Genomic DNA, 14,178 nt, shown 5'->3' on the forward strand with positions numbered 1-14,178 from the left:
CTTTAAGGAGCTCAAATAAATTTAGGGAAGTGTTTCTAAACCATACGTAGAGGGAATGCTTGGAGTGCTTAAATGAAGATTCCTGTGCTCCCAGCCCAGACCTAGTGAATCAGAAGCTTTGAGAATTGGGCCTGGGAATCTGCATTGTTAACAAACTCTCCAGCTGATTCATGGGCATGCCTAAGTTTGAGAACCACTAAACAATGAAGCCATTAAATAACCTTCGGCAGCTGATTTAAAGGTTCTGGATAGACAAAAATCCAAATAAGTTTAGGCCATTCCATGCACAAGGGTCAAATGAAGAAGACACCAGAGTCTGGACTTGAGACTCAGTAACAGCTATAGGACTAAATGGCCATTCATGTTGCCAGCAGCTCAAGCCATGATTTTTAGCACTTGGAGGCAAAGAGCTGATGGATCACTCAACAGGATGCAAACCCAACAGCACCACGGTGATGATTTCTCTTGTTGGATATACATTTGCCAAACTTCTCCTCAACCCTAGCATCCCCCTGGCACAAGTCCAGGTAATCATTCCTCACCAGCTTCTTGGTCTTAGATGTTAAAATCTACAAGAGGTGAGGGGAGAGGAAGTAAGATGGCTAAGAATATTATTATATGGAAATTTTAAGCTTCATAAAAAATTTCAACATCAAGTCTAAACTTTTTTTCCTCTAATATAGAGACAAATATAATTTTAATTTCTAAGAGAAGGGAACAAAATAAAATGAAAAGGGGGAAAGGAAATTGCTACTACAGTTTTAAAAATTAAAAATCCTCTGGGAAAGTAAATCAGAAACATGGAATGAATGCAAAGAAAAGAACACTGAGTTAGGACTGAGGGGAGATGTGCGTTCTACATCCATCTATATCCTTTAATGAACATGTGATCCTACACAACTCACTTAGCTACTCCTTAACCCAAAAGAGTTAACGTTTATAAGAAATAGCTTTTTAAATCACAAAGTAATGTCAAAATGTAAGTGGCATTATTATCAGCGACAGCAAAATTTAATTTATACAATCCAGAATCTAATGGAACACATGCAAAGCAGTGAGTTGTTTGTTCAACAGAGGCAAAGGATATCAAACTCTTGGAGTCAAGAATTATAAGGGCAGCTATATCATCAGATGAAATTATACACACATTTTCTGAAATAACACCCAAGATGAGAACAAAATAACATGGTACAAATGGGGAAAATCTAGGCCCCTCTCGCCAAATTGGTCCTGCTCTTCCCTACATCAAGCTACACCAAGAGGAAACTCCACACACAATAAAAACAACACAATGTGGCTTAATGTAGTCATCTAGGTAGCAGTGGTTACTGATTCAGTCCAACACCCTCCTGTTGACCCACCTACCCACATCCACCTGAGTCCCAAAGATAAGCTTCTTTCACTGGAGAGCCACACAAACAATGGGACTGTGAGGAAAAAGGAAGGGTGATTAATGGCCAGTGCTGTCAGTCAATGAGACCAGGGTCCTAAGGACTTTGAAATCTGTTTAACGCTTTATTGCCTTCCAGATTCTAGATCAACACCAAATTCAAGTGTCTCTAGGAACATCCCAGGAAGCCCACACTTGTCTTTAGATGGGAGATAGCATTGGATAGTGCAGTTACTCGAGCTAAGTTTGAAACTAGGCTCCAAGTTATAGATCATCTCTGAACGTCAGTTCATGAGTTGATGACTATTAGTTCTACCTCACAGGGCTGTTGAAGAATTAAATAAAACCTGACTATAAAACCCTTCATACAGTGTGTTGCCCATTGTAAGTACTCAGAGAAGTCATCAGTCCTAGTAGTCAAGCATTAGCACAGAGTAAAAGTTATTTCCCTTGCTTTCTCATTTTGTACTTCAAAGATGAAAATATATTCCAATCAAATGGCGAGTTATATACAATAAAACAGAGTATGTGGCTAAGTCAGAACCCAGTTTTCTTGACCTTTACCTTTTCCTTCATTATGGCCCTGGAAACCAATTTTACAATTTACACTAGCCATAAGTAGAGCCCATGTATACAAAAATTACAGTTTAAATTTGTGATGGTACATACAGTTTTGTAATTCCTATCCAATACTGAATACAGTTTCTCAAATCCTTTTTCTAGTATTACTGACATACAGTTAGTCCCCCTATAATGACACCATCCCACTACTTATTTTAATCATCATCATCATTACGGGGAACAAAAAGCACCCTGTGAGTGTTATAGAAAATGATTTAATATACATAAATGTGTCTCCAAAACTGTAAAGTGATAATAATACCATTTACACAAGAATGGTGAAGACACAGCCCCTGTCTTGAGATATCTACAATCTAAAGAAGACTAGAAAAATGTACAATGCTAATCAAAGAACACACATACATATGCCTGTGTCTGGGAACATGTACTCTTAAAGACAAATAATGAAAATAACAAGAATAGAAATAGATATATACATACACACACAGACATATATATACCTGTATCTATGATGGAGAGTGAATAAATAGGTAGAGAAAAATGAAACTATTGGTACAATTTTGCCCCATATTTTAAAATGTTTCTATAAAAAATCAATTCTTACAAATAAAATCTTAAAATGAATTTTTTGTAAAGAATGTCCACAACATGCCTTCTCTAGTCTGTCATGTAGACATTTGTAGAGGCACACCTCCATAGAGTAATGGAGCATACATGGTGCAAATGCCCATCAGTTAGGGGCAAGACATGCCTGTGAAACACGAAAGAGCAAGCAACTAATGTAATATCACTTCAGCAAAGCATTACTATAAAGGGAAAGATTGGCACATAAGATCCATTTGAAAATCCATTTCACACTTCTAATTTAAAGCCCATTCAAATGTAATTTACTTTATCAGTGCCCTTAATTTAATGAAGGTCAGAAGTGTAATCAACAGAGGTGACAATTACTTATGCTTACCAAAAGATAACCTGGTAATAGTAAGGCTGAACAAGAATGACAAAACACAGGGACTCTCAGTGAAAAACATGGCTATTACTGTATAACCAGGTCTTCTTACAAATCAACGCATTCTAAGGAAAAGCTTTTACTTGCATCATCTCTGCACCAACTGCAACTTCATTTTCCATTCTATTTTAGTGTGAGAATCTCTCTTTACTATTCCACTGGTGACCGTTCATGAGAGGTTGTGGCACTTCTGTCACAAAATATTAAACTTACCACTCTCATCATCTATATTGAACCTTCCAAGACCACTGCCATCCCTGATGGAGTACTGGATCTCTCCATCCCTCCCGGAGTCCTCATCTTGGGCAGTCACCTGTAGCACACTTGTTCCAATACGTGAGTTTTCTTTTACAGATCCGACAACAGCAAAGTCTGGGAAATAGGGAGTATGGAGGTTTTCATTGACATCCACCACTTCTACCTCAACGAAGGAAACAGATGACAGAGAGACAGGTCGCCCTTTGTCTTTGGCCCGAACTGTGAGATTATAGAACTGCTGCTTTTCATAGTCGAGCTCTTTGCTCAAGCGGATGGCACCACTTGCTTTATCAATTTCAAATCTCCCATTATAGTCATTGACCAAAGAATAGCGCACTTGACCCCCCAGTCCAAGATCTGGATCGTGGGTCTCTAGCCAAGCAATGACAGTGCCAACGGGGAGATCTTCAAGAACCTTCACACTATAGCTACTGGGAATGAAAGCTGGGGAGCAGTCATTGACATCATCCAAAAAAACCTTAAGAGTGACAACCGAAAACAGCTGCTGGCCACTTTCTGCCCTGTCTCTGGCTTCTATTTTTAAAGAGTAGTTTGCTTTGGATTCCCTGTCCAATTGGTCAGCTACATAAACGATTCCAGTTGAGCTATTGATGGCAAACTGCTGCGTATCTGTCAAGACTGAATAAGTCACCTCACCATTAGAACCCAAGTCTTTGTCTCTGGCTTCCACTTGAATAATCTCAGTACCAATACTTGAACTTTCGAGAATGTTAACTGAGTAACTGTCTTGAAGAAAAATCGGGCTATTGTCATTCGCATCCTCCACATTGATGGTGAGCAACCTCCATGAAGATTTTTGTGGGTTACCTAAGTCATAGATGGTGATATTAAGGAGATAGAGGTCTGTGTGTTCTCGATCCATAGGCATAAGGACTTTAAGTTGCCCAGTCTCCATATCAATATTAAAGCAACTATCTGTATTTCCATCAGATATTGTAAATAGCACCTTTCCATTGAAGCCAGAGTCGGCATCATAGGCTTTAATCCTCAGGATGTTAGCACCAACTGGCAGATTCTCCTTCACAGCCACATCAGAAGGAAATGACTTGTCAAAATGTGGTCCCTGCCTATTAATTGAATAAAAGTCAAGAAATCCATCTTCCAGATTCAGCTTACCGTTTGCTTTTGCCTTAATGAGTAGTTTCTCTGCCAGCTTTTGAGCCACACGAGTTTCTCTACAACTGAAGCTCTTTGAAGACACCTTCCCATGGAGGACTGAAATGTTAACAGACATGGGATCTGCAAAATTCTCTCCATCGGTTGCTGTAATCCTGAGGGCAAAATTACCATTTTTAATGCCAGAATTCATCAGTGACTTTTTAAGCTGTAAAACGCCAGAGTCTGGGTTTAAATAAAAGAAACCAAGTTCATTTCCAGAGATGATTTTGTACTTAACAAGTTCAAGTTCATCAATATCGATTGCTGAGACAGCTGTGATGTGACCCCCAACTGGAAAGTCATAGGAAATAACTCCCTGGCAAGCCACTTTTTCAAAGAGAGGGCTGTTGTCATTGACATTTCCTATTCGAATAGTGACGTTGACCTCACTTTCATGGCGGTATGGCGAACCCCAGTCAGAGGCTCTTACGATGAACCTGTAAATTTCTGGAGAGGATTCAAAATCCAGTTCTTCCGTTGTGCTAATAACACCTGTAAACTGGTTAATGGCAAATGGTAACAAATTGAGGCTGGCAATACTGTAAGTGATGTACCCATTTTCTCCTTTATCTTTATCAGAAGCTGAAACCACGAGAACGGTCGTGCCCACCGGAACGCTTTCATTCACAAAAGCATCATACAGGGGCTGCTGAAATTCTGGGGTGTGGTCGTTGGCGTCTTCTATGCTGATAGTGACTTGTGCTTTTAAATCTCCTTCCTTGTTTGTCACCCCCAGTTTATAAACCTCCTTCTTAACAGTATTCAGTGGCTGTGCTGTGACAATCAGACCTGACCGAGGATTAATTTTGAAGTACTGGGCATCCTCACCGGGAGATAATTTGTATTCCACATCTAGCGGTTCAGGACTTAATTTTACTATAGCAACCACGACACCAGGAGGGGAAAATTCACTAATGCTCACGTCATACATTTCTTTTTCAAATCTAACTGGGACAGTGTCTCTTTTGGGGTTGGTGATGTGGACTATCTTTACTGTGGAAAATTTCTGAGGTGACCCCTTGTCTTTTGCTTGAAGAGTGAGATTGTAGCCATAGGGAAAGCTCTCCCAGTCTACCTGCTTTCTCTCCTTGATCTTGTACTCGTTCATCCACTTTCCTTCCTTAGCCAGGAAGAACTGATCTAAAGGATCCCCAGCCACAATGGAAACAGACTCAATCTCTCCATTGGCCCCCTCATCTAGGTCATCGACTGTCACCACAGCATATGTCGGCTCCTTGTCCAGTGAGAAAGGAACATGAGTGACCACGTGGATAGTTGGGGCGTGTTCATTTACACGTTCAATGTGAACATAAAGCTTTGCAGTACTGCTCACTCCGTTGTTTCCATAGAGTTTCATTCCCCGGTCCACAGCCAAAATTTCCAGATCATACCTATTCTTTTCATCATAATTTAATCGTCCACTTAAAGAGATGACACCACTTGTGGGGTGAACTGAAAAGAGATCAACTTTGTTTTTAAAGTAGTAGTAGAATTCTCCATTGGAACCGATATCGGCATCTGTTGCTGTCACCTGGGCGACACTAGTCCTTAAAGGTGTGCTTTCTGCTATTGTAACAGAGTATGTTGTGGGTGAAAATAACGGTCTTAGATCATTCATATCTAAAACCTGTATATTCACTTTGGTCCATGCTTCCAAATCCCCTCCTCTGACAGAACCTTTCACTATCAATAAATAATTGTCCTGAATTTCCCTATTCAATATGGCAGAATTGCCACCTTTAGTTCTTATTCTGAGAAAACAGAAATCTGCAATGATGACTTCCTCTGCTTTGAAAAAGCCTTCCTCATCTCCAGATACTATTCTGTATTTGATATCCCAGGATAGATCTATCAAGGTGATGCCCATTCTACTCTGGCTGTTGATGTAGGTCCTTGCTGCTGAGTTCTCGTACACTGTAGCATTATAAATGGAATGTGTGAAGTGGAAGCCGAGGGGCCCAGTCCCTGGCAGCCCCTGGGAGACAGTGGCCAAAAGCTTGAGAAGCAGGAGGATGAGGCAAGAAGGAGGAGGCCGTGTACCCACACAGTATCCCATAGTTATATCCATCACATCATACTTCCATCCTGGAGGGGGAAAAAGAGAGAGAGAAAAAATAAATTAACCTAGAGGAAAGTGGGAGAAGGAATAGGAAATAACTGTTACGAAACAGTGCTTTTCAAAAACTTTATTATATGGGCTGGCCGGGTGGCGTAGTGGTTAAGTTCACGCACTCTGCTTCTGCAGCCCAAGGTTCATAGGTTCGGATCCGGGCTGCAGACCTAGCAGCAATTGTCAAGATATGCTGTGGCGGCGTCCCACATAAGGTAGAGGAAGACTGGCAACAGATGTTTGCTCAGGGCCAAACTTCCTCACAAAAAAACCCCAATAAATTTATTATAAAATCTTGTTACTAAAACATCAATACAAGAAAAAAATTAGAAACCGCACCACACTAGATGACAAAGAATTCAAGATCACTAAGATTTAACCTTACTTTGTCTGATTTTTTTTAAAATAACACTTTCACACTGCTGATGGCATTGTTCATTGGTACGAGATCCATTGCATTCTGAAGCTCAATTTAGAAATATGTCCTGGAAACCTTAAAAAGTGCATTTACCTTTGACTTAGAATTGCCTTCTAGGCAATTATCCTATGGAAATAATTAGACAAGTGTACATTTATAGCACAGTTTCAAAAAAAACCTGAAAAGATACTAACAGCCCACTGATAGAGAATCAGATAATTTGTGCCACATCCATAAAATGAAATACTATACAGCCATTAAAAATGTGTATTTTCAGATGCATAAAAGATCATAAAACAATAAATGTGGTATGATTATACTATTTCATTTAAACATCTATATGCACAACTGCATTTTTACATTTAAGAAAGATTAACTGTGTTGTGGGATTTGGGGGCATATTTGCATTTTCTACTATTTCCTCAATTAACATTGTTCACCAATGGTTACATAATCACTTTTCAAACTAAGGTCTTTTAAAGAAATACTTCTAAGGTATTACCATCTTTCGTCATGCTTTTAAACTGATCAAGATCTCTGTATAATCCACTCCCATGAGGAACAAACCATCATATAAGGAACAAAGCAGAGAGGACAATCCCTAAACCGTTGCATGATGTAAGTGATGTCCATGAATGGCCCGTGCTACTCAGAACAAGGGTGTTGAGAAAAATTTCGTGCAAGGAAAATTTAAAGAATTACAAAGGATTTGTTTTCTTAAGAGTAATTTAAGGAATCACTTCCAATTATTTTTATCAGCTACTATTAAATTTCCACAGTCACCACAGCCCTATAAGTAGGTAGATTAAAAGATAAAAACAGTTTCCTATTTTAACCAGTAAAATCTGTCAAGTATTTAAAATAGACGGGGGATGAAAGGGTTATTTAAAAAAGAACCGCTAAGTCTATTTACACGCTGATGGCTCAGGTTTTGAGAATCCCCCAACTTATGAGTTCTTCCACCAAGACACACTCTGCAGGACCCTCACCTTCTGCTTCTCTTTCTCCTCTATGGGGAATGCGGAGATAAGGGGATGGGAAATAAATCCTCTTGCACACTATGCCTTACACATTGTGTCAGGCATTTCCCACTTTGTTGTATTGAATCCTTACAACAACCCTAAGAAATAGGTACTATTTTACCCAACTACATGTTAGAAACCTGAAAGTTAGAAAAGTTAACCTATTTGGTTGGGACATTGACCCAACCAATGTAAGCAGCAGAGCAGGATCTCAAACCCTGGCCCGTCTTATTCTAAAATCCATGCCTTTTCCCATTACACCACCATTATCTCTAAATTACTTGTTACAAGAATGAAATAATTAAGGCCTCCTAGAAGCACATATGGCATAATTTATTTCTATTGAACTAGTCACCATTTATCATTGATAGAAGAGCATAAAACCCACCCAGCACTTCTGTTTGGTTCTTTCCTTTCTGGTTTTTAACTAGTTCCAATTACTGGCTGAAAGCTGAAAAATATCCTATAGAAGTTTAACATTTTAAAATATTACAAATTATTTTTGTAGTTTATAAAACACTTTCATACCCAAGGTTGGCAAGGCAAATGCTATATATGCCCCTTTTTGTAGATGAGACCATCAAACCTCATTTTCCTGGTAACAGAGTCTGGATTAGAACTCATGCTCTCCACACCCCATAGGCTTTCTCATTTTTTTTTCCAACTCAGCCTTGCAGGAGATTCTCATAAAACGAAATTCTGGGCACACATTTACTTGGTTCCCACTGGGGATGAAATATGCCTCCCTGCTGTCATCTGCTGAGTGTCTAGAAAATACTGAGTAGGCAAGTAGAAGGGTACAGTTTAATATTGGGATTTCATAAGCAGAAAAGATAGTAAACATGAAAAGCAGAAAGACAGGATAACTTTTTATAAAAGAAGTTAATTCCACATGCAATTCCTCTGGCTGGCTGTCCTTAGGAAATGCCTCATGTACTAAGTGTGCAAAGCAGTAGCCTGGATGCAGCAAGTTCAAATACCCTACCCAGGAGAGTGGAGAACCCCAAGGAATGAGTGTGACTGGAGGTACCTCTTTGTGGAACACACTCAGCTGAAACACGGAAGCATCAGGGCCCTCTTTAGGGATCACAGATGTAAACCAGGAGAAGCTGTAACAATACCCTCATATGCATCAATAGACTCTTATTTCATCATCTGAGAATGCTCCAAAGGAGAATATGTATTTTTAGGTTCATTAAGAACATACCGGAATGAGACAATGCTCTTAATACGGGAATGACCAAAGGCCGTGTTACACTCTCTCCAAGTAGAAAACTGAGGTTATTCCCAGCATCTGCGGGGAAATACAAATTCAGTTTCTGCCTCATTTCCCACTCGCTGTTCTACACCCAGGGCACTATCTGTGTGAGAGTAGTTTTGCTGATACTTTGCCCAAAGAGTGTGGACACCATGGTCATCAGAGAAGAAAACCACCCCCAATGGTAAATTCAGTTCAACTCAACTTTTCTCATTCTGATTTCCCCCATTTGCATCCTGAATCTTGACTGAAGGAAATCTGATGAGAAGAAACGAGACGCCTTTGTGCATCATTCAATTCCCACTCCCAGTATAGCACATCCCGCACAGGGGGCACAGAATACTGGTTTGCTGAACAGAACATTAAGGCACAGATGTAAACCGGAGGACCAGGGGCCTTTAATACGCTGCTTCCAAATCCCCCAGAAGAAGTACATCTTATCTCAGGTAACAGAATCAAGAAATTATACAGACTCAAATGAGCCTTAAAGATCGTCTTGTCCAGTCTCCTGAGTTTACAGATGAGGAAACTGAGGCTCACAAAGACGAAGAGATTCCCCTATTACGAGGTCTCAGGTCTCCCAGGTTCAGAGCTGATACTAAATGGAAATGTGTGTCAAGTGAGTTAGTCTTTCTTCAAGTTATATAACAATTTTAGCACTGCAGTTTGTCATCATTTTGCCGTGATCTTTGTTTTCTGACCCCTTCTGACTCTCCCTGGCGCTACTTCCTCCTCTAAGTAGTTAACTGTTTACAAGTAAACATTTAAGTGCCCTGGGGGACAGTTAATTTTACAAATCCTTCTATAACTCCTTCAAAGCACAGAATGCTGTCACAATATGAAAAAACATCATTCACTTTACTTGAAAACTAGTACTTCTGCATCCTGAGTTTTTCTTTCAGCAAGATCCACTGCTAGAATTTTTTTCTCATACACCAGAATCAATGATCTTACGCAAATACACAATACTTCAAACGGAAATGGAACAGTATTATTGTGTACTGAAATTTGAATTTAACACCAAAAAACTGAGCAGAACTAAGACGGTCAGCTTCAGTTGTTGAAACCAAAATATCTCATAAGGTTTTTGTATCTTTATTTTTGCAAAAAGAAAAAGAAAAAAGCCCTATCTGGTGCAAACTAATTTAAAAGCCTTGCAGTTTCTTCCACTGATTTAGAAAATAAATGAGTGCTAGAAGTTAGGAATTCTATAAAATTCTGCAAAGTAAACATTAGAATAAGAGTTTGGCTTCCTTTTTTTAGTATGCCAAGATGACTGTTAAGATGTTTTTTAAAAAAATGGTATTGCTTTTTCCACATTGAAGCCAAGCTATTTGTGAAGCCAATATGACAGTTACAGTGTTTCAGATGCTCTACACATTGATTTCTTCTACTCCTTCTGGATTATTTTAAAGAAAGCACTTAGTTCCCAACCTCAGAGCCTATTTTCTACGACTTAGTCCCATAATCAATAATTTTTGATATGATCTCCAAAGAGATCATCAAGCCATCAGTCTTGGAGACATTTATTTTTCAGAAGCCGTCCGGCGTGCCTCCCCATCTTGCCCTGCCCGCTCACACAGAGTGGATCTTAGCGTGGGACTCAGAAGGGCACACAGATTTTTCTTTCCGGGGATGAATAAATAGCAGAGACCTCCAGGGCAGTGAAAGGCTCTCACAAAGGCCACCTCTCTGGGAGCGCCTGGACTCAGCAGGGTGCCCACGCTTGCTTTGGTGAAGCTGTTTTCTGACATCATTAAAACGGCCTCATTAAATAGCCGAGATTTCTGATCAGTAGAAAAGGCATCTTAGAAAAACATTCTCTTTTCACTCCATCTCTTCCTATCTTATATATTTTGAAAAGGTTTTGTTAGCCAGAGAGGGTGCTCAGGAAGTATGCTATGATGGGCTGTGAGACAAAGTACAAAGTCGATACGGGAAGGGCCTCCCGTTTTCAAGCATCCTTGGTGAGGATGACTCGTACGAGAACTGCAAATGGAAAGGCAGTCCTATGGCTCAGGTGCATGCTGTGACTGAGTCCTCCATTTCCACCAAGGCTGTATGTGCAGTGGTTCCAGCACACACGCTTTGGTGTCTGACTACCTGGGTTTGAATTTACTAGCTGTGTAACCTTGGGCAAGTTATTTAACCTCTCTGTGTCTCAGTTTCTACTTCTATAAAATGTGAATAATAATGCCTACCAACCAGGATTTGAGTTAATAACTATAAAGCCCTTAAAACAGTTCATGGCATGTGGTAAGCATACAGTTGCTACTTCTTAATCATTAACTAAGGCAGTTTTTAGAGAAGATAAAATCTGTGAGACACAAGATAGGGGAGGAAATTTACAACCTACTCTGACATTTTCTTTTCCAACAGGAAAAGCCACATCAAAGGTAAAGGAAAGGATCTCTTTTCTTTACTAAAAAGCAAAGGATTACTGTATTAGACCCAAAGGTCAGAGAACCCTCACTTGAATCCAGGCTTTGTCACTTATTGGGTGGGTGACTTTGGGGTAATACTCAAAGCTTTTTAAGTTTCGGTTTCCTTATCTTTAAAACAGGGATTGTAAGAGTCCCCACTGTCACGTAACAGGCTTACAATCCTGTCGGGCACACAGTAAATGTTCCATAAATATTAACTGACATTATAATTATTAAGGTGTTCAGAAAAAGGGATACAAAATGGGAAACAAGTGAAAACTGGGTTAAGCAGATCAAGAGGGAGACTCTCCATGGGGGAGCTCAGCTCTAATAGGAAAGTCACCCTGCCACAGACCCCAGACTCCTGCCATGCGTCGGGGTCCATGCCAGAGAGGGGTCTATGTGTGGTGACATGGGCCAAGGGCTATTGCTGCAGCTCTGTAACCGATTCCAACTGCCACGTGTACACTTCCAAACTTAGAAAACCATAGCTGCCTTAGAGAACTACTCCTCACAAACCTGGCATTTAATTCCTGAGGGGTTCTAGCAGGATTTCTCCTTGCGCTGATGAATCCCAGAACAGCCAGATACTGCTAAGCCCTATCTTCCAGAGCAGCCTATTCTGATACCGCTCGAATTACCATCCTCATGGCACTACTTTATGTTCTGGGTCTCTGCTCCTGAAATCAGTTACAGACTGTCTGTATGACACACTTGGGAATCAAGTTTTACTCTCTGGCGAATGCTCATGTCTGCCTGAAAAGAAGAAAAATGTTTACTGTGTAGTTTTCTTAATACAAACCATGGTAGCTAGAGAATGTACAGGATAATATACTGGGCCTCTGGGTCACAAATAATTCATGTCATACCATTACTCAGATTATAGCATGATATACTGAGCCAGAGCCATGTAAACTCACTGAGTTTTACCATCAAAAAGATCGTAAAATTGTCTAGTGCAACACCCTAGTTTTAAAGCTGAGGAAACACACTGAGAGAGGTTAAGTGATTTGGACAAAGTCATGCAGCTTGCCAGTAAAAAAGATAAAATTGGACCTCAGATCTCTACTGTAAATTTACCTCGTATTGCTATTGCCCCCTTTAAGAATATAGGTCTCTACTTGTCTGTGTCTGCAAGTGTTACTCATCTTCCTACATTTAGCTGAAATGCCACCTCCTCTATGAAGCAATCTCGGAGATTCCCCATCCAAGAGTGAGCTCTACGTCTAAAGCTCTGATTCCTAAACCTCAGTGAGCATCAGAATCATGGGAGGGCTTGTTGAAGCTCACAGTGCTGGGATCCACCCCAGAGTTTCTGGATCGCTTGGTCTATGGCGGAGCCAAGAATTTACAATTCTAGCAAGTTCCCAGGAGATGCTGGTCCTGGGTCTACCATCCTCTGAGAATCACTCCTCTAAACTTTGTATTTTACTATATGTACTTCTATGATAGCACTTTCTTCCTTGTATTAAAGTTACTTATGTGTGTTTTTAAATTACATACTGGATGGTAAGCTCCCTTATTTCTTCTTCTTCTTAGAGTATGTAACACAGTGGCTTGAAAAGGCAAAAAGTCAATCAATTTCTGCTGAGTCAAACTTGTCTAGTCAGTGTATACCGTTAACTACACAACGTGCTCCAGGGAGAAGATGAAAATGAGCATTGGACAAATCAGGAATTATAATCACAAAACTTAGAGACCCTGGGGATATAACTAGGCCACCATTTCCCAAACTGTGTCCCATGACCCATTATTCTACAATATTTGAATAGATATGCAACTACAGAAACTTTTTAGGAAATGCCGTTTGAACAAGCGTAAACAGATTTCCTAATTTGGAACTTCTTGGAGCCTTTACTATGCTTCAAAATAAACTTTTCCCATCTCCCATCCTTATTCAGCTCTAATAATTTACCCTGCTTTGTTATCTCCTTATGAAAGCACAGTCCAGATTTATCGTCTATTTCCACTAGTAGTAGCAAAGTCCCCTGGTATATAGTTGGGATTCAGTAAATACTTGTTGCATGCACAAACTATGTAAAGTGAATTCCAAGGGATCTAATATATACAATTCCTAAACTCTATTTGATCATGAATTCCAGCACTCCCTCAAACACACACAGATGCCTGCAGTAGAAGAAAGAGTGTTTTGTGGAATACAGTTGGAGACACACTGACCGAGTGCAAGTTGGATACTGTGGCTCAGACAGGTCAAACAGCTGCCTGGAAAGCTTTGGAGGTGGGGTGTAATCCCAGGATTCTTCAGACTGGTTCATTATTCTTCCTACATCATATCACAGGGTATGAATTCTCATTTCAACTAAGCTGAGATTATCCCTGAAGAAATTGCTTCAATACTTGTCATATAAACACATCTCCATGTTCCAACAGAAGAATGAAACGACTGTTCCATAGTTTGCTGTGGGATTTTCTTTTCTGATTAAAAAAAAATGTAAATAGAGAATTTTCACAAGAAAAAAGACAGGGGGCCAGCCCCATGGCTGAGTGGTTAAAGATCCCCATCCTCCA

The 14,178-nt window shown here is 40.0% G+C and overlaps 1 protein-coding gene across 4 annotated transcripts in view; it reads right to left on the bottom strand.

Annotated features, from left to right (window-relative positions):
- The window catches only part of FAT3 (FAT atypical cadherin 3), a 617,178-nt gene that overhangs the window by 484,992 nt on the left and 118,008 nt on the right, over positions 1–14,178 (bottom strand). For all 4 annotated transcript variants that reach the window (XM_023645581.2, XM_023645579.2, XM_070273207.1 and 1 more), the window contains exon 2: positions 3,195–6,503. In XM_023645581.2, coding sequence (XP_023501349.1) covers positions 3,195–6,486 — 3,292 coding nt within the window. In that variant the 5' untranslated portion in view covers positions 6,487–6,503. The remainder of the gene's footprint in view (positions 1–3,194; positions 6,504–14,178) is intronic.

The sequence above is a fragment of the Equus caballus genome, chromosome 7 (assembly GCF_041296265.1).
Source record: "Equus caballus isolate H_3958 breed thoroughbred chromosome 7, TB-T2T, whole genome shotgun sequence".
Taxonomy (NCBI): Eukaryota; Metazoa; Chordata; class Mammalia; order Perissodactyla; family Equidae; genus Equus; species Equus caballus.